This window comes from Diachasma alloeum, unplaced genomic scaffold (assembly GCF_001412515.2).
Source record: "Diachasma alloeum isolate Michigan unplaced genomic scaffold, Dall2.0 Dall_scaffold_00269, whole genome shotgun sequence".
NCBI classification, from domain to species: domain Eukaryota; kingdom Metazoa; phylum Arthropoda; class Insecta; order Hymenoptera; family Braconidae; genus Diachasma; species Diachasma alloeum.
In genome coordinates, this window is record NW_021680408.1 from 976,635 (window position 1) to 997,575 (window position 20,941).

At 33.0% G+C, this 20,941-nt stretch overlaps 3 protein-coding genes across 3 annotated transcripts; 2 read left to right on the top strand and 1 right to left on the bottom strand.

Annotated features, from left to right (window-relative positions):
• The first annotated feature begins 9,349 nt into the window (after window positions 1-9,349).
• On the top strand, window positions 9,350-12,879 carry LOC107037747 (probable RNA-binding protein CG14230). The gene is made up of 6 exons (XM_029126078.1): window positions 9,350-9,665; window positions 10,815-10,991; window positions 11,059-11,258; window positions 11,706-11,944; window positions 12,039-12,251; window positions 12,646-12,879. The coding sequence occupies exons 1-6, from the start codon at window positions 9,558-9,560 to the stop codon at window positions 12,807-12,809; spliced, it is 1,101 nt and encodes a 366-aa protein (XP_028981911.1). The 5' UTR covers window positions 9,350-9,557; the 3' UTR covers window positions 12,810-12,879.
• Window positions 12,880-15,112: 2,233 nt separating this feature from the next.
• On the top strand, window positions 15,113-18,888 carry LOC107037666. The gene is made up of 3 exons (XM_015256324.1): window positions 15,113-15,248; window positions 16,730-17,038; window positions 18,516-18,888. Exons 1-3 carry the CDS (start codon window positions 15,233-15,235, stop codon window positions 18,725-18,727), a joined length of 537 nt encoding a protein of 178 aa, XP_015111810.1. The 5' UTR covers window positions 15,113-15,232; the 3' UTR covers window positions 18,728-18,888.
• On the bottom strand, window positions 18,835-20,740 carry LOC107037667 (probable protein BRICK1-B). Its single transcript, XM_015256325.2, has 3 exons — window positions 20,409-20,740; window positions 20,217-20,299; window positions 18,835-19,018 (listed from the first exon to the last, which is right to left on the bottom strand). The coding sequence occupies exons 1-3, from the start codon at window positions 20,527-20,529 to the stop codon at window positions 18,992-18,994; spliced, it is 231 nt and encodes a 76-aa protein (XP_015111811.1). The 5' UTR covers window positions 20,530-20,740; the 3' UTR covers window positions 18,835-18,991.
• Window positions 20,741-20,941: the final 201 nt, after the last annotated feature.

The following is a 20,941-nucleotide window of genomic DNA, read 5'->3' on the forward strand; positions in this document are numbered from 1 at the left end:
TCAACAAGAATAATGTGAAACAAAGATAGGTGTCAACGCGACACGTATGAACGAATTCAATAGAAAACATCGCGAATTCGCTAGAAAATTCTATTGGAATTCTGTAGGAATTCTATAGGATTTCTATTAGAATTCTATTGAAAAATTCTATTTATTTTTTTTTGCGCTGATTCTATTATATTGGATATTCGATAAGAAAAAGTCAATAGATTTGGAATTTCTGTTTGAATTTTTCTCTTGAGATTTTTTCTATAAGAATGCAAAACAAAACAAAATCCAACGGAAAAAATTTAGAAAATTTGCGCCCAATAATTCTAATAGAAAAAATGTCAAGAGAAAAATTCGAACAGAAATTCAAAAGACATTGACTTTTTCCTATGGAATATGCAATAAAATCAGCGCAAAAAACTAGTCGAATTTTTCAATGGAATTCCAATAGAAATCCTATAGAAACCCCATAGAATTTCTATAGAATTCCAATAGAATTTTCTAGCGAATTCGCTAGGTTTTCTATTGAATTTTTTCATGCGTGGATAGACAAGAATATATTTAAACAAAAAAAGAATGCAATAGAATACAATAAGATGTTACGGCCCTGAGCGCATCCGAAACGACGCAACTAAAATTTTGATATTTACTCTCGCGGGAATGAAATACAAAGCAATAAAATAGGAATCACGAAAAATATGAGATACGGGAGCCGACAGTTGAAGCGAGAATATGGACCAGAAGGCAAACGAACGATAGCAAGTGAGTCAACAACACGCAGAAACATTAACTCGAAAATGAGAGAGAATTCTTAGAGAATAGCGGACAGTAATCACGTCCGCAAAGGAAAAATCAACATGACGATCAAATAACACCGCAGAAAGATTTATTAGGGTAATAAAAAGGGGTAATCCAAGACTGACAGACCGAATTGGAGCGTTACGTCTTCAGTCTGATCCAACGCAGTTGCTGTCCAAGTTTTACTTCAACTACAAAATCCCAAAAGTCAGCACGAAGTTCTCTTCAAGAATTTCTGGAAGTCTTGCCCTTAGAGTCATACCCACTGGACCTGAGCAAACTCTTCAACATTTTCATCTCCACTACGAATTGTCGATCCCCATTGACTCTCAATCAGGCAGACCACTCCATTCACCACCTAATTCGAGGGCCCTTCCAGATCCAGAGACTCTACGAGAACCCGGCTCTACCTGAATCTCCATCCGCATCTTCAAAATACTAAAATAATCGAGGGGCTACTCACTCCATAATTGATTCGTTCGTTCGTTGGGGCTTAACGTCGCATCGACAGCTAGGTCATTAGCGACGGGTTCGCGACTCTTTATTGTCGTTCGAACTCACGACTATTTCCTCTGTAGCCTCTTGTCTATTTTATATTCTTTGACTTATCGGTACACTTCAGTGTTTTACCACGGCAAAACTTTCCCGAATAATATTTAATTAAATAGTATAAGTCACGACCGTGACTAAGTGACGAATCTTACTCTCATTTACCTTCTCACTCGAGTATAATTAACCTTTCAAATACTGATCGTGTCCGTAACAAAGATTAATAAGTAGAGTGATTCTCATATTTTATTTTTTTCTATTGAAATTGGAGAAAAAAAAGGGTCAGACACTAAGTGTGAGAATATAAGGGTCAAAAAGTGGAGGTTGAAAAATGAGGGTCGGAATATTAGAGTCAAAAACTCTCTTGTTTGGAAAAATTAGAGTTAATTTTTTTTTTTTTAATTAAAAATTTCATTCTCAAATCAGGCGATGTACTCTCATATTTGCCAAGTAACAGGGTGTGATCCCATCGCAGTTCGGTTAGATAAATGGCAAAAACTCCGGTAGCAGCAACTGCTCGATCATCAAACACGGAGGGACCAGTTACTGCACCTAGTTTTTTTTTATTAGATAATTCTCTTTCAACTCTCTTATTGGGTTTTATTATGAAGTCTTTTGTGAAGTATATTTCTTTTACCCATTTAGCACTCACGCACAAAAAAATTTAATAGAAAAACTTAGGGAATTCGATTTTTCTATTCAACTTATTCTATTGAGATGTTTTCTACAGAATTTTCCCGGCTCAAATTTTCCAAGTTCTTTTATTTAACTTTCTTGATATAAAAGAAAAAAATAGAATAAAATAAACTTAGAAAGTGATTCCATAACGGTATCAACTTTATTGGAACGATAAAAAAACTCTCTTTCACAATATTCATATAATTCCTTCATTTTAACAACAAATACTCTTTTTCACAATAATTTCGCGATGTTTTTATTCGTTTATTTTTGGTTTTCAATTTTTTTCTCATTTTCCAATTTTTCTTCACCTCCGAACCGCCAGGAGAACATTAAGAGTAAGCAAAAAGCAAAAAAAATCAACAGTGCATTTGCAGCTTGAATAAATTCATCTGATAGCTCATCCGTCATTTTCCCTTGCAGTAGACGTCGAGTTTTCCCCCATCACACAACAGCCATTATCTAATGACATTATTCAATGACACAAAGGGGGGATGAGGAATCAGAGTCACCATAGAACGTCACGGCTAGTTTATATATTTTCATATGCAAAAGTAAACTCCATTGGTGGTATAGCACAACCGGTGAATCCACGGAGCGCAAACGGGCATCGACCGACCATTAAAGGTTACGAGCCGACCAGTTGGCCTCTTATACCTGTTTCTGGCTCATAGGAACCAGCTGTCACTGGGGTTTATGACGTCATACGACTTTAAAAACTATTCTACTGCTGACGAGTTGAAACGTAATGGACATTCTAGTACGATCGAAATTGACGTATGATTCGGAGACCTCTTTGGGGTGATATTATACCTCTCACGTCATTAACAAACGAGTGCACGACAGTTACATTCACGTTGAAGAAGAAATTCAATGGGAAAATATTGTTTGTCGCTTTAAAAATTCGCGTGAAAACCTGGAATTGTTAAAAGAGTAATCTCAAGAGAAATGGGGATAAATTGAATGAATGGAGTGAGTGAAAAATGTGATGAAAAGTGGGAAGTTTTGTTCATTGAAGTGCGTTAATCGAGGGGCTATTCACAGGCAAATTGGGTGACACCGCGATTACAAAATGTAATCGATTACCCAGTATTGGGGGATTGATTACACTGATTATCATTGCCTATGTGATAACCGTGATTACCAAGAGCACAGAATCTGATTAGATAATTACAAATGATTTCGTCGATTACATTCTGTGATTACCAAAAATCTGTAATCATTGAAATCACAAAAAATGGCCTCTTATTAAATATGAATTGATGGAATAATTAATTATTAGAACCTGCAAAGAAATGAGGAAGGAGGGGCGGGGATTAGAACAGAGGAATGCAGTCTCCATCACTCCATCTAACAATTTGGGCATTTATAAGTGCTATCAGCAAAATAAATTTACTGAATATCTACCATTGATGGAGAATGAAACTTACCAGCAGATAATTCAAAGATAATTCAGTCGTTGGTTCTCCAGAATAAGAAGAAATTTTAATTCTGTTGAATCAATTTTCTACGGACAAATGCTCTGTGCGAAACGCATTGGCTATGCAAGATTCTGAACCATAAACATCTGGGATTTCAAGAAAAATTCATCCAGGGATCTCTGAGACTTACCGTTGGTAGAAATGCCGCGCTCGAAAATTCAAAAACAAAATTCACGGTCTCACTAGGAGCAACTACGAAAGATTCCACTGATTACAAATGATTACAGTGATTACAAATGATTACCNTTACAGTGATTACAAATATGGTAATCATGTGATTACAATGATTACATTGATTTCACTGAGATTACAATTGATTACATTAGTGAGTGACACCACAATTACGCCTGTGAACAGCTCCTCGGCGTTAATTCACGTATCGTACACAAGAGAAAATTATGAGGATTGAAAATTACCCAGAATATGCGCGCATTTCTCGCGCTCACCTTCGGCTCGAATTATAAAACCACATTCGCCAGATAATACTTTTATCGCCTGATGACATAATCTACAATAATAGGCGCCTTATAATCAAATCCTCATTATTACGCATAGACAACAACACTTACAGCGAAAGAGAAATCCTCCCCCAGCAACAGCTCTTATTACACCAGTCCTTCAGTATTTCCAGTCGACAGCATCATTACAGACTTAATCCATAGAATTTCTCTCATTATTTCATGTTCGTTCATGTCAATTATAATTGCTCCAGTGCATTCGACATTGATATTTCATAACGGTAGGAATGGTATTCTGCTTCATCACGTGAGATTCAACAACTCAGACCATCCGAGATTCCTTAAGACGAATTCAGTGAAGCAGTATAGATTATTTTGTACTGCCTCACTGAAGTATTTATGGATTTTCTGTATAGTCTTCCATAAATAACGTCGAAGAGTCACAATGAAAATGTTCCATGCGAATGTAGATCTCGCAGGGAACAAGGGCTATCGAATTTCCGGAGTACGTTTGTTTTCGCCTCTCTCGATATTTGTGTCAATTTAATTGCACGGAGGGAAATGTTCAGTAAAAATTACGGAACTCACAGTTCGCTCACCGATTACGGGATCGACTCAGAAAATTTAAGTGGCGGTAGTGTAATTTTTCACAGGTGATTCAGATAAAAATCACGGAACGCTCTGGAAAAACTCCGTGACAGTTACGTAAAATGTCCTATAAGCATTTTTATTGAATATTTCTCGCCGTGTGGTGTGAAGATTCCGAATGAGAGAATAACAATGCCAATAACACTCATCCTTCGTTTCACTTGGATAGATAGGATCATCTTGGAAATATACAGAAACAATTCAGTAGCGAAGCGGTAAACCGGGTTAAGTCGATTTTGACTTTGGATCAGTTTTTGATGAATATCTCGGAATCTAAGAGAGATGGCAGAATTTTCCCATCACCTTTTTTGTAACACTCAATTGGCTCTACAAAAAAGGTCATGACAAAAAAATTTCTATCTCTTTTAGATTCCGAGATATTTGTCAAAAACTGGCCAATAGTCAAAACGACTTGACCCGGTTTACCGCTTCACTGCTGAATTTATAGAAAATGCCAGAAACAACTGTGAATTGGATGATAATTGAAGCACTGGTACCATTCTGTAGGTCATCTTTCGTGGACATATGGAGCATAATCTATTTGAAGTCTTCATTTTCCCCACTTTTTAACGTGGTCTAACATATATTTTTAAAAACTTTCGTTTGTTTTTACCGTGCCAAATTCCAGGAGTTTTTATCGTGTTCAAGTTCCACTGAAATTTCAGGAAATATTTCACTTATTTTCTGTTCAAATCATGTGGGAATCCTTAAACTACTTGATTCTTCAGTTCAATTACCTATTCTGTGAAAACTCAAAAAATTCAGGGAAAAATTTACAATTCATGTCATTTCGTTTCTGAATAGCAGAACAGGGGGCGCGTTTCGCGCGCGTATTGTTTTCCATGGGTGACGGAATAGTAAAACCTTGTCGTTTCTCACTTTCATTAATTTTTATCTGAATAATAATGCGGAAAAAGTGAATGGTTCCAAAGTTTTTCACAATGAGAATTTAATTGTTGAATAATTTATTCGGAATCGTCATAATCCTCTTCACCCTCTTCTTCGATTCTCTTTTGCTTTTTGCGTTCTTTTTTTCCATTTTTAGGGATGTTTTATGTACTATATACATACTATACTATCCTAAAATAGTCCAGGGCCTCCAATTTTTGAGCTACAGAGGATTTTTCTTTTTAAAAAATCCCCTTTTTTTTATTTTTTTTATTTTTTCTTCAAAATTTTTGATAAACACGGAGAGAAATTTTCTAGAAGAATTCTAGTACAAGTACTGGAAAAAATCACAACTCACCGACTGTGACAAATTCTAATGCTGTTCTTTGTATTTCTGGTAAAATTTCTGAGGATTCCTGTGAAATTTTCACAGAAATACGGGGAAAAATCCACGTTTTCCCCACTAAAATTGCTAGTGCCGGCGCTGGAATTTTTTCCTGACCGTCACTTTGCGCCTCTTTTCCCATGCTAGCACTAGAATTTTTCTAAAAAATTTCTCTCCGTGAAATGTACACAATAACAGTTACGAATTAGTTTCTTGAAGTTCGACTCCTACGCAGCTAATTTCGTTTTGTTTAATATAAAAATTGGAGCCATTCATATAAAATAATGCCCAGGAAAATTATCCTTAAAATATATTCAACCCTAGTCCTGTCACCAAACGCCACCCTACGATTGGTCACCTCCGCGGGGATTCCCCGCCGTATTATTTAGACTCTAGCGTTGCCAAATTCACTCTACACTGCTCGAACGTGTTTAGTGAGTATCCGACAACGTCGCGTCATGGGCAATTTCATTTAACACTGGAAAAAATAATTCATCTGTCCGAAATAATTTGTTTTCTTTAGGGATTTTGGGAAATATGTTGTTCTAAAAACTACTATAATTTTTTAGACACTTCAATGGACAAAGTCAATCTTTTATTAATTTCTCCGATTAGCCAGTCAATTGTAATTAAAGATAAACGACTCGCGGCGGGGGTTCCTTCATAGAGTCACCAATCTAGGGTTAAAATATATTCTCGACTTTGTCAAAAACATTTTGCTGACTATTTTACATAAATTTTCAATCTTGACGCACGCTTCGCGTGTTTGGCACACGAAGATCGTTTCTTGATCATTTTTAACAAACGCTTTTTTTGGCACAAGTAAGACTCTGCTGTTTTTCTCTCACTTTGCATTTTCCGAATTGCCGGAAATTTTTCAAATAAAAATTCAATAGAATTATCTTGCAAATGTACTCGGTTTTTCAATTCAATTTCTTTGTACATCATATATTTTTATTTTGAATAGTAAAAATTCTAATGGTTTAGGTAATTTTTGCGATATTTAACTTGAAGTGAACGCATTGAAATCACAGAAAAAAAACCATCCGCATCAACGAAATTAAATTAGTAAACAACGATAAATTGAGTTTACCTCATTCAATGCACCTAATAAACATTCCATTACCGTCATCGATTGCGTTTCTATTTTTAATTGAAAATACGTGTCATTCTCTTCGTTATTATGCTCATATATGAATTGGACTGCTCTTGATAATGTGAATGTACAAACATAATGTATGAACGTTAATTTGCACAAACAAATAATACAGTGAGTTACTATTTTTGGATGCAATAATCATACGTAAGGTAGGTACCTATCTGTATTCTCAAGTGATACATACCCTAATAATGAGATCGATACATTGACGTCAGAAACAAAACCTCTGCATATACCCGCGCTATTCAGTTGGTGAAACCTTTGGTTTATTACTTGATATTGTGTTTAATTATAAACAAAAACTTACCAGAATTTTTCGGAATTTGTGTCACCTTTCTCTTGTCTTGACAATTGAATCCAGACCATTTTCGATGTCCCGAATGATTCAATGAGTAATGAAATAGACATTTCAGCTATAACGAAGCCTTGAATTTAATCTCTCTATATTATAAAAAGCCAAATCGACTTCTGGTGATAAAAAATTGGTACTCGAAATTAAGACTCCACAATTAAGGGTGACAAGGGTCAAGATAAGGATCACGAGGGTCAAAATAATGGTCGGATTAAGGGTCACGGAGGTCAGAATAAGAGTCACAAATTTTCGGATTAAAGGTCACCGGGGTCAGATTAAGGGTCACAATGCTCACAAATTTATTGACGTTTAATAATTCTTTCTTTCCCGGCTAAAAATTTAGCGGTAAATTTCCGGATATTTACCGCTCTTGCTGAGGAATTTAGATGGCATCCGTAAAAATTGTCCAACAAAAATATTATTAAAATGAACAGCAAAATTTTGAATGAAGAGTTTTATTAGATTGAAATGCGGTATTTCTCTAGATTCAGGGGATGGAAATGTAAATTGGCAGATTAAAAAGGAGGGAAATGTCGAGCAAAGACAAATAAAGGAGCAATTCTCTCGGTTGAGTTGCTCTTTCCAGGATTTATTTCCACTAATTAATTGATAATCAACCCTATAAGTTGTTTTATATTTCGAATTATCGAATGAACAATTACGTAGTTGATTTAACTATTGAAAACTTTCTGAGTCTGACTAAAAATTCTAATTCTTTAATAAATAATGGTTTATTCAAATTAAATAAACGTTGCTGGAGCTTAATAAATGAGTCCATTCAGATAGCTCGCGATAAAATTTTTATTCAAACTTAAACTTGATTCTTATTTGCATTTCCATTCACATCAAATTAGTTTTTTTCAATATAAACAAATGTTTCCTCAATCCAAACGGTGAAAGAATAGAAATTTATTGACGTTTAATAATTCTTTGTTTCCCGGCTAAAAATTTACCGGTAAATTTCCGGATATTTACCGCTCTTGCTGACGAATTTAGATGGCATCCGTAAAAATTGTTCCCTGGGTTCGAACAAATCAATTATTAATTTCACACAATCACAATATTTTCGTTGAAATGGATGAGGAGTTGATGGAGAAAATATATCCAACAAAAATATTATTAAAATGAACAGCAAAATTTTGAATGAAGAGTTTTATTTGATTGGAATGCGGTATTTCTCTAGATTCAGGGGATGGAAATGTAAATTGGCAGATTAAAAAGGAGGGAAATGTCGAGCAAAGACAAATAAAGGAGCAATTCTCTCGGTTGAGTTGCTCTTTCCAGGATTTATTTCCACTAATTAATTGATAATCAACCCTATAAGTTGTTTTATATTTCGAATTATCGAATGAACAATTACGTAGTTGATTTAACTATTGAAAACTTTCTGAGTCTGACTAAAAATTCTAATTCGTTAATAAATAATGGTTTATTCAAATTAAATAAACGTTGCTGGAGTTTAATAAATGAGTCCATTCAGATAGCTCGCGATAAAATTTTTATTCAAACTTAAACTTGATTCTTATTTGCATTTGCATTCATATCAAATTAGTTTTTTTCAATATAAACAAATGTTTCCTCAATCCAAACGGTGAAAGAATAGAAATTTATTGACGTTTAATAATTCTTTGTTTCCCGGCTAAAAATTTACCGGTAAATTTCCGGATATTTACCGCTCTTGCTGACGAATTTAGATGGCATCCGTAAAAATTGTTCCCTGGGTTCGAACAAATCAATTATTAATTTCACACAATCACAATATTTTCGTTGAAATGGATGAGGAGTTGATGGAGAAAATATATCCAACAAAAATATTATTAAAATGAACAGCAAAATTTGGAATGAAGAGTTTTTTATTTGATTGGAATGCGGTATTTCTCTTGATTCAGGGGATGGAAAAGTAAATTGGCAGAGTAGAACGGAGGGAAAAGTCAAGCAAAGACAAATAAAGGAGCAATTCTCTCGGTTGCTGTTTTTCCAGGATTTATTTCCACTCCGAATGAATTTTGCGCGGTCGTGTGCGCAAGGGGTTTCTGCGCAGCTCTAACCTAACTATAATCCAACTTCAATGTCAATTTGTTTTGGTTGGTGGATTGGAGTGACTACACGTGGGTTTTTGATCAACTTTTGTGAATGATTTTTGCTTTATTTAGAGCAAGATAATTATTGAATCATGATTCGGGGGAGAGATTCGGATGCTGTGAGACGTGCGTCGTTGAAGAAACAGAAGGAGGCCTTCAGGGAGAAGGAATTGTTGATCAGAAATGCTCTGAACTCAGTGGTATGTCTTCTTTTCAGTGGAAGTAATTTAGTGAAAAATAAAATTTTTCGTCTAGATGATTTTCGTTCGATTATTTCTGAAATTATTTAGCGTTGAAAAATTCATAGTGAAACTGTTTTTGTAGAAAATCGTTTTGGTTACAACAATTGTAGCTCAGTGATATCACACGCACGAAAAAATTTAATAGAAAAACCTATCGAATTCGTCAGAAAATTCTATTGAATTTCTACTAAACTTTATATTAGCTTTTGGCTGATTCTATTGACATGTTCAATTGAAAACATTTAATAGAAAAAGTCAACAGAATTCTATTTTTCTATATAACTTATTCTTTTCATATTTTTTCTATAGCATTTGCTCGACTCAAATTTCCTAAGTTTTTTTCATTCTATTTTCCTTTTCTTCTCATCAAGGAAATCAAACGAAAAAACTTAGAAAATTTGAATTGAGGAAATTCTATAGAAAATATCTCAATAGAATACGTTATACAGGAAAATTAAATTTTATTGACTTTTTCTACTGAATATTTTCTATTGAACATTTCAGTAGAATCGGTCAAAAACTAATAGAACAGTTCAATAGAAATTCAATAGAATTTTCTAATGAATTCAATAGGTTTTTCTATTAAAATTTTTCGTCGGTGCATTCACCTATTCACTTTTAATTTAATGAATTTCCCTAAATTATGTTGTAAAGAACTTAGAAACTAGTGAGTATGAAGGAAGGTCCTGAAGGAACTTCCTTTGCTGACAATTATTTTGGTGCAAAACCCCAAGACAATTGATATGAGCAAATTTTTCCACAAATATCACAGAAATTATTAACTTCAGGGGAAATTACCAAAATAATTTTTTTTTTGTAACTAATGGTTTTGATTACAACCATAGCACCCCAAAATATTCTCCTGCTTTCTGATTGTAATAATGGAATTAATTCTCTGAATTATTTAATCAATTCAATCTATTCAATGCAATTTATTACAGAATTGGTGTCAGATTATTTTGAAAATATTAGAAAAACTAGTGGATTGAGGAGAACTTGAATTTTTTTAGCGAAGAATTATTCTGCCTACGAAAATAGTCTAATTTATTAGCAAAAAAAACTGTACTATATGCAATACAAAAACTATTCCCACTTGTTTTGTTTCAGGACGGAAGTGTAAATAAGAAAATTATCTTCGATGATAATATAGGAGAACAGGAGGATAATTATGAGCAGAAAAATACCAATCGCTCCAAAAAGCGAACGTTATTTGATGATGATGATGATAAGGAGGGTGATTCGAGAGTGGATGAGTTTGATTTTAGTGAAAATAAAAAGGCTAAGGTATGAGCACTCTGTTAATAAAAATTTTTCACGTCCCTCCATTATTTCATATTTTTACACTGAATAGGTGGTGAATCTTGGGAATGACCCACGTTTTGCCATGGACAAGAGATTTTTAGAAGAAGAAAATGAAAATCAGGAAGAATATCAAAATGAAGAGGCTGAGGATGAAATGACGAGTGAGAAGAATAAACAATTAGAAATTCTGCAGAATGTTTTGGGGAAACCTTTGGCTAAGAAGAATAATACACAAGTGGCTGTGAAGAGGTAAACCAAATTTTGGAAAAAATTTAAGAAACGTCAAATCGCTTCTCAAATCGTGGAAAGATTCCTAAAAAAATTCTACGAGTTTCGATTGATAAAAAATGGTCGAATAAAAAATCCATGTTTTCGAGTTCAATGAATATTTTAATAGAGAATTGACATGAAGATTAATCAGTTTCTTTCGAAAGTTCAGTCTTCAAAGTATACTTCAGAATCAGAAGAAGATAAAATTGTCAGTCAACTATTCTTGTTGCTTTGCATTACCTAAAATATTCCCATGAGAGTCTTCCTATTTTTCTTGAATGCAAAGAGCTAACCTATAATTAATTTCATTAAGAAATTAATTTCAAAATTAATAGGTTTTATTATTAATTTTTAAATTAAATTAATGAAAACGAGTTGACCATTTCTCTTTTCTTATTCCACTACTTAATTATTCTATTTTCCCAGGAAAAATCAAATGATTCGTTACGATCCAACCCAAGACGACCACCAGAAACATGAGCTCCAGAAAGAGGAGCCTCAACCCAAAAAGAAGAAGCGAAAAGCGAAAGAGGCTGTCGTAGAAGAAGAAAAACCCATTCCTGTGTCAACTGAAACGTTTTACTCAGTCTCTGAAAATCTCACTGAGACACTCAAAGCCCCTGAGGAGTTCAGTTTACTCCAACGATTCGGAACAGCACCTCCAGGTGATTAACATTTCCTCCACAATACTTTTCCACAGTTCTGCATATTCTATTCGATGAAACATGTTCGTAATTTTTGGTTTTTCCTGTTTCTCAGAGAAAACTCATGACGTGAATGAAGATAAAGTGGCTACAGAGAGGAAATCCAAGTTTGGAGAGAATTTCGATGCTAGAAATCCATTTAGATATGATTCATCTGACGATGAAGGTGAAAATACAGAGAAGAATGTTCAAGGTGCAAGGATTAGTGATGAGAAAGTATCGTCAAGCGTTGAAGAAACATTTTTCTTGAATCCTGCAGTGTTTAAAGGTATTTTTTTTATTATTCTCTGCGTAATGAATATAATTAATGAAGTATTTTAGAATCAGTGGAATTAATGATTATATTCACCAGAGTTTTACTGATTTCTATTAATTTTCATGGAATAATTGAACTAAAATTCAGTTCTCATCAGCTTTTCCATGAAATTCAGAATTTTCAATGACAAAATTTCTTGAAATTTCGGTGGAAATAAATTGTGTTGAAGAATTCAAGGAGTGTATCGGAAATTTCAGCCAAAAATCTTCAAAATTATAGTGATTTTTTTGGCTCAAGCAAGGATTGTTTGCGAATTCCTTACTTTTGCTCTCAGTGTATCGTGTGTAATAGAATTGTTCGCAGTTTGTCAAAATGGTCCTATTGAATAACCAATATCATTTTTCAGAAGCTGAAGAATTTTTCAAGAACCCTGCACCCTCCAACGAGTCCTTCAAAAAGCTCAGGAGGGAATTGAAAGAGATCGTTCGCACGAAAATACGAAGAAACATACGAAAAACTCAGCTCTGGAAACGAAAGAAGATCAACCAAGTCAAACCACGTCATAAATAATCCGTCATTATCACTATTTGTATGAAGCTAAATTGAGAAATATATATTTTACCCCCGAAAAGCATCAATAGTTTGAATTTACTTTGAATCGACTCCCATCAGGGATAGCCATATCCATAAATTATAATTGCTGTTAAATTATTAAGTAGTCAATTAGTCAATATCATTCTTAAATTTTAATTATTGAAGTAATCCTCAATTTAAATAGTCAAATTTTGAATTATTCATTATTCAGTAATTGAGTTAAGAAGATTGACGATTTTTGGATAATCGGAAATCCCTTATAAGAAATTTAGTATTATCTACTTAATAGAAAAATTCATAGTTCCATATTTTTTAATATTTACTTCATCATCAATTGGAAATTGAGATTATCCATTATTTTACTATTCTTGGGATTATCAAAATGATTAAAATGTAATAGCTGGCAGCATCTGAACGAGCGTAGGTACATTTACCTTATCGATGTAAATTGAAAAATATATATTTTATCGTCAAAAAAGCATTAGTGGTTTGAATTTACCTTGAGTCGACTCCCATCAGGGATAGCCATATCCATAAATTATAATTGCTGTTAAATTATTAAGTAGTCAATTAGTCAATATCATTCTTAAATTTTAATTATTGAAGTAATCATCAATTTAAATAGTCAAATTTTGAATTATTCATTATTCAGTAATTGAGTTAAGAAGATTGACGATTTTTGGATAATCGGAAATCCCTTATAAGAAATTTAGTATTATCTACTTAATAGAAAAATTCATAGTTCCATATTTTTTAATATTTACTTCATCATCAATTGGAAATTGAGATTATCCATTATTTTACTATTCTTGGGATTATCAAAATGATTAAAATGTAATAGCTGGCAGCATCTGAACGAGCGTAGGTACATTTACCTTATCGATGTAAATTGAAAAATATATATTTTATCGTCAAAAAAGCATCAGTGGTTTGAATTTACCTTGAGTCGACTCCCATCAGGAAAAACCATATCCATAAATTATAATTGTTGTTAAATTATTATATAGTCAATTAGTCAATGTCATTCTTAAATTTTAATTATTAAAGTAATCCTCAATTTAAATAGTCACATTTCGAATTATTCATTGATCAGTAATTGAGTTAGGAAGATTGACGATGATTTGGATAATCGGAAATCCCTTATAAGAAATTTAGTATTATCTACTTAATAGAAAAATTCATAGTTCCATATTTTTTAATATTTACTTCATCATCAATTGGAAATTGAGATTATCCATTATTTTACTATTCTTGGGATTATCAAAATGGTTAAAATGTAATAGCTGGCAGCATCTGAACGAGCATAGGTACATTTACCTTATCGAGGTAAATTGAAAAATATATATTTTATCGTCAAAAAAGCATCAGTGGTTTGAATTTACCTTGAGTCGACTCCCATCAGGGATAGCCATATGCATAAATTATAATTGCTGTTAAATTATTAAGTAGTCAATTAGTCAATGTCATTCTTAAATTTTAATTTTTGAAGTAATCCTCAATTTAAATAGTCACATTTCGAATTATTCATTAATCAGTAATTGAGTTAGGAAGATTGACGATGATTTGGATAATCGGAAAACCCTTATAAGAAATTTAGTATTATCTACTTAATAGAAAAATTCATAGTTCCATATTTTTTAATATTTAGGGAAGGATGGGGTAAAATGGACACTTTTGACTTTTTTAAAAATATTCATAACTCAGAAACAGATTTATCAACTGAGCTCAGTCTAAGCTCATCTCAAAGAGGAATCATTGTTCTTTCTATTGAAAAATAAAATTATTCCATTTAATGAACAATTCAACACGTCATGAGCATTTTTTAAAAAGTCAAAAGTGTCTACCCCACCCTCCCCTACTTCATCATCAATTAGAAATTGAGATCATCCATTTTCTTACTATTCTTGGAATTATCAAAATCATTAAGATGTAATAGCTGGCAGCACCTGAACGAGCATAGGTACATTTACTTTATCAAGCTAAATTGAGAAATATAGGGGAGGGTGGGGTAAAATGGACACTAGACTTTTTTAAAAATATTCATAACTCATAAATATATTCATCAATTGAGCTCAGTCTAGGCTCATCATAAGGGGGAAGTTTTTATTGAAAAAAAAATTACTCCATTTCATCAACAGCTCAATAAATTATTAGCATTTGAAAAAAAGTCAAAAGTGTCCATTTTACCCCACCCTCCCCTATATTTTATCACCAAAAAAGCATCAATGGTTTGAATTTACCTCGAGTCGACTCCCATTGGCTGTCATTACGTAATTCTTAGCGCGTGCGCAGAAATCCACCAGCTGACAGTCATAAAACTCCACTGCCTTCATAATATTATAAATTTAGAGTATTTTCATTGCTTATCAAGGGGTGGAGTCTGAAGGAGGGTTGCGATCATGCCGAGAGTCTACGGTAAGTTCCCTCCAACAATTTTTGTTTCCAAAATTCGTCAGAGTCGGTTGCCATCTCTGGAGGATCACTCCTGCTCCAAAAGGCTTTTCCTGCATTGTTGTCGATTTTTCCGGCTTGAATATGATAATAAGAAATTTTTAGATTTTTATTTAGTATTTTTAATAGATGAGAAAAGACGACATGTAATTAAATAATTATTTATCCGATGGAGTACATGTTTTAATGTTTCCTAACCTCCTAATATGTCTCCCCGTTTCATATTTTTATTTGGAGAATTCGAAAGAGGGTCACAGTGAGGGGCAGTTGGGGAAAAACAACATTGTTAAATAATTCAGTGGCGAAGTAGTAAACCGGTTCAAGTCGATTTTGCCTATTGACTAGTTTTTAGTGAATATCACGGAATCGAAGGGAGATAGCTACATTTCTGTTGAAACCTTTTTTGTAGCACTCAATTTGCTCTAGAAAAAAGGTTATTACGAAAATTTCATTATCTCCTTTAAATTCGGAGATATTCTTCAAAAACGCAACTAAGAGATAAGTCGACTTAAACCGTTTACCACTTCGCTACTGAATTGTTGATGCCTCTTTGCATAAATGAATTTTGAATTTCATCAATTTTTCGCGTCTCTAGAGTAGAGTCAAATTTATGAAATTCATAATTCATTTATGCATGATCTATTATTGCGAATAAAGTAAAACGGATGTTCAACTTTATTCTTGGAGTATAACGAACATTTAACAAAAAAAACATCTAAAATCGTATGAAAACTCCGGCATAAGGAGCATTTTGAAGGTAAAAACAGGAAAAAAACAAGCGAATGAAACTATTCATATACCAGTTCACTATTTTTGAAACATGTGTGCGGGTGTGTGTGATTAAGGTGTATGTGATCAAATTTTTTATTCACGATTACTCAAAAACTGATGATGCGATCGAAGCGAACAATGACACGGTTGAAGCGTCTTCATGTAACTTAGAACCACGCACGAAAAAATTTAATAGAAAAACCTATCGAATTCGTTGGAAAATTCTATTGAATTTCTATTGAACTGTTCTATTAGTTTTTGGCCGATTCTATTGAAAGGTTGAATAGAAAATATTCAGTAGAAAAAGTAAATAGAATTTAATTTTTCTGTATAATTTATTCTATTCAGATATTTTCAACAGAATTTCCTCGGCTCAAATTTTCCAAGTTTTTTCGTTTGATTTTCTTGATGAGAAGAAAAGAAAAATAGAATGAAAAAAACGTGGAAAATTTGAGTCGAGAAAATTCTATAGAAAACATATGAAAAGAATAAGTTATATAGAAAAATCGAATTCTGTTGATTTTTCTATTGAATGTTTTCTATTGAACATGTCAATAGAATCAGCCAGAAACTAATAGAAAGTTTAATAGGAATTGAACAGAATTTTCTAACGAATTCGATGGGTTTTTCTATTAAATTTTTTCATACGTGCACTCTCGAATTTCAATGAACAGATGACGATGATCCATCATTACGGAAACGGCTCCTCTTCCTGGGTGGACCTAACTACTACGATTCACCAGAAGGAACAAATCCCTGGGAGAAACTATGGGGAATAAACAAATACGCCCTTATGAGTGCAGCTTTTGCCACTATCGGCGATTGCTGCTTCATATCACAGGTCAAGAATATCTCGGAGACTCTGAATGTCTTTGGTTTCTACGTAATTCCTGCTGTTGGCGTCGCAAGTACCTTCGCAGCGGTAACCTACATTGCGACGGATTTTAGGGGGAAGGATGACAAACTTAATTATGGTCTTGGAGGTGAGTCTAAGGATATTTCAATTGTTCAATGTAACATGCAACAGAACAGGCCAATTTTGCACATTTGTTCCAATCTCGAGTCGTCTCGCTCATGAATTATTCCAGGACAAAATGTCAAGAGACTGCCTTCGTCCTCAATTTCCTGGTGAAAGCACTTCTTAACAAATTAACATGCACGAACAGAATTTATAGAAAAACCTAGCGAATTCCTTAAGAAATTCTATTGAACTTCTATTGAAAATTCAGTTCGTTTTTCGCCGATTTTATCAATTTTTTTTTAATAAAAAATGTTCAATATCAGAACTATTTTATCAGAAAAGATCAGAAGGATTTAATCTTTCTTTGGGAATTTTTTCATTGGGACACTTTCTATAGAAATTTTTTTAGATAAATTTTCTAATTTTTTTCGCACCAATTTTTTCCTCCTCTTAAAGAAAAACAAAAAAAAAACTGGGAAATTTTGAAAAAATGTAGAATATTCAGCGTCATTCAAATTGCATTTTGCACAGAATTATCATTTTTTAAACATTCGTTGTTTATAAATACATAATTCAACCTTTAAACTTTCGGAAATCTTATTTTTTCAGACATGCAATCGATTTTTGCTAAAATTCTGAATATGAGTAAATCTGTCACGATTCCAAACAAATGATTTTTATCCGTCATTCCGGTAAAATTGATATTGTTTATAAATTATTTATAGAAAATGCTCGCAATTTTCGAGTTCATGCTTAAAAAATAAGGTTTCCGCGAGTTTAAACAATTTGAATTATTTATTTATAACAAACTAATGTTTAAAAAATAATAACTCTGTGCAAAATGTAATTTTATTAACACTGAATATTCATGATATTTTTTCAATTTTTCTCACACAATTCAATTCACATATTTGATGATTGCAAATGAGTGAAAAATATTTGGGTATCCTTAAAAAACTAATCCGTGATAAACTGATAACTTCCGAATACGGGGAACTTTTTTTTAAATCGTGTACTAGGATGAACAGGCCAGTTGCGCCGGTTGTTCCATACCTTAAAGAATGTTTTAATTAGCAGAAAAAAAATGATTTGAAGTGAAAATAACAAAACAAAAAATAATTGAATCAAGAAATAGAAAACTTAGAAAATTTGAGTCGAGCAAATTCTATAGAAAATATATGAAAAGGATAAGTTATATAGAAAAATCGAATTCTGTTCTCTTTTTGTATTGAATATTTTCTATTGAACATGTCAATAGAATCAGCCAAAAACTAATATAAAGTTTAATAGAAATTTAATACAATTTTATATCGAATTCGATAGGTTTTTCTATTAACTTTTTTCGTGCGTGTTATGACAATGCAATAAATTAAGTTATTTAGAATTTCTTCCGGAAATCCGTAGAAACTAACTTTTGGGTCCGATTGTCTTGGGATATACCTTAATTCTCCATTTTGTCTTCCTTTCATCGTTGATAAAACATTTTCGTTCTGTTTCAGTGGCGGCTTGCATGCCAGTACTCCATGCCTTCAAAAAGAAACAAGCCTTCACGATTCCTGCGACGCTCTTCCTGCTGGCTGGAGCACTTCTGAAGAAAGATTCCAAAGAGAACAACTGGAATTGGTGGAATCCAGTTACTCCAAGATACGATCATTGGTACGACTACTCACTCGTGGGCACTATCACAGAGTGGCCAAGGAGACCATACTAATCTACTCTGATTCATCCTTGGAGATCAGTTAGAATTGTTTCATCGTATATCCATGTAAAGTTTCTCTTGATAAAAATAAAAATGTAGAATATGTAATTAAAAATTGGTCATTGGTATTTGGTTTTATTCGGAAATATACATCGATTATCCACGTCTTGAAATCATTGTAAAATTTCGGTTTTATTGTAGGAAGTAGTAGCAAAGGGAAGTTCATTCGTAGTTAACGGTATAAAGGTAAATAAATTTTCGATTAATGCCTTAAACTTATGTTAGAGTTTCGCCTTTCGTCACCTGAAAATACAAATTTAATTACAAATTAATAAGGAGGCTCTAATCGAATTAATAGCGAGGTTAAGGATATTCGAGTACTTTTTATCGAATTTATTCATTTGATTGGGTGAGATACTTGAAAAGATTGAAGTAGTATAAATATAACTTGAATTTTGAAGATTAAAATCTGAAATGAATTCTAAATGAAAGTTTTTTTATTTTTTAATGAAAGTTCAGATGAATCGAAATATTCTAGTTCAGTTTCTGCGTTTCTGCTCAATCAGCAGTCTCGTATTACTGATAATAATTCATCTAGAAGTGGAAAAATAATACATTCTTATGAGAAAATGAACATTTCGAAATTAGGGATAAAGTTAAAATCTCCAAAAAATTTCGAAAAATCAGAAAAAATCAAAGAAAATTCTATGCTCAATATAAAAATTATCGTCACTATCAAACTTAAAAAAAAAAATATGTTTATTGCCTTTGGACTTTTTTTTATTGTCTTTGACTTTTGCTTAAAAAAATAATGGAAAAAGGAATTTAATGGATTAATTTCTTACACTCAAAATTACAATCAAAATTACAATTTAGGGAAAAATTATCAATGATGAATGATTTCAACATTACATGATTTTTTCCACGGAGAGGACAATTGCTTTCCTTCGTGATGAGCCTAGATTAACTTCAATTGATAAATTTGTTCCTGAGTTATGAACATAAGAACAAAATCAAAAGTGTTCATTTTACTCCTCCCAAATTTATCCATTCCATTAAATTTAACTCGTAATCAACAGAAGAAATTGATAAGGACTATTATTCATTATCAGTAATTTGCAGAAGCTATCAGAATGAAAGAATTGAATCTTCTCTTTCGTCATTTCCATTCTCCCCTAATGATTCACACCAATAAAAAAGAACTAGGGGAGGTTGGGGTAAAATGGACACTTTTGACTTTTTTTAAAATGTTAATGAGGGGCTGAAATGGCGATGAAATTTAATAATTTTCCTTTCAATACAAAGGACAATTCTATCCCTTTGTGACGAGCCTAACCTGAACTCAATTGATAAATTTGTTTCTGAGTTATCAACAATTTAAAAAAAGTCTAAAGTGTCCATTTTACCCTCCCCTATAACCTCAGTGTTTCAATGACGTCCACAGAAAAATACCCTTTGAGGAAAAGAATGATTGTGCAAATTTAATCATTAAAAAACTTACACAAGCCTCTAGATATTCAATCCTCCGTTCCAAAGTCGTCAGCTTCTCATTCAAAACCGCTAAACGAGATCTGCAGGACATGTCTGTCACAACCCCACCCAAACAAATGATTCAATTAAATAACTAAATCTAGTTAATCAAAATTAATAAATCATTCTTGAAGACTTCATAAAATGCAAGAACTAAACTCACCAAAGGAGTTGAGAAAATCCGTTATTTTCTTGATGCTCCCAGTGATGACTTCAATGTATTCACGGTTAGCCCAGTCTTGCTGGATCTGTTTCTGGATCGCCTCCCTATGAACTGCAGCCATTTTCCTCAGTTCTCGCAGATCTCCGCACCCCAATGCTCCCACTAAACCCCGGAATCACCCACAACTCCAATAAACTCCAATCCCACTCGATATTCCAAAAACTTTTCAGCAGTTCTGTTTGTGGCTGCACGTAAACAGTAATTCTGACAGAGCCCACATTTATTTACACCACACACACTCGCACGAGATCCGATCAATTAGCCCCTCATGTATAGATATTCCAAATTATTATTTTTTTCCTCATTGAAGTAGTTTTGAAGAAAATTGCGAGCTAATAAAAAACATTTCCTAGTTAGTACTTTTTTTTAAATAAATTTTTTAAAAATCACCCCTAAAAAAAAAACGTTATCCCCCCTGTTGAATGTTTTTTTGGGCTCAAATGAAAGAGCGGGTCGAGAAATGGCGTGCTAGG

What these genes read in the sequence shown, in the direction of transcription:
- LOC107037667 (XM_015256325.2), bottom strand. Translation starts at nt 20,529, where the DNA reads ATGGCTGCAGTTCATAGGGAGGCGATCCAGAAACAGATCCAGCAAGAC. An exon ending in GGATTTTCTCAACTCCTTTG is followed by an intron (nt 20,300 to 20,408) that starts GTGAGTTTAGTT and finishes GGGTTGTGACAG; the next exon opens with ACATGTCCTGCAGATCTCGT. An exon ending in TTGAATATCTAGAGGCTTGT is followed by an intron (nt 19,019 to 20,216) that starts GTAAGTTTTTTA and finishes TTGTATTTTCAG; the next exon opens with GTGACGAAAGGCGAAACTCT.
- LOC107037747 (XM_029126078.1), top strand. Translation starts at nt 9,558, where the DNA reads ATGATTCGGGGGAGAGATTCGGATGCTGTGAGACGTGCGTCGTTGAAG. An exon ending in ACACAAGTGGCTGTGAAGAG is followed by an intron (nt 11,259 to 11,705) that starts GTAAACCAAATT and finishes CTATTTTCCCAG; the next exon opens with GAAAAATCAAATGATTCGTT. An exon ending in GAATCCTGCAGTGTTTAAAG is followed by an intron (nt 12,252 to 12,645) that starts GTATTTTTTTTA and finishes ATCATTTTTCAG; the next exon opens with AAGCTGAAGAATTTTTCAAG.
- LOC107037666 (XM_015256324.1), top strand. An exon ending in ACTTAATTATGGTCTTGGAG is followed by an intron (nt 17,039 to 18,515) that starts GTGAGTCTAAGG and finishes GTTCTGTTTCAG; the next exon opens with TGGCGGCTTGCATGCCAGTA.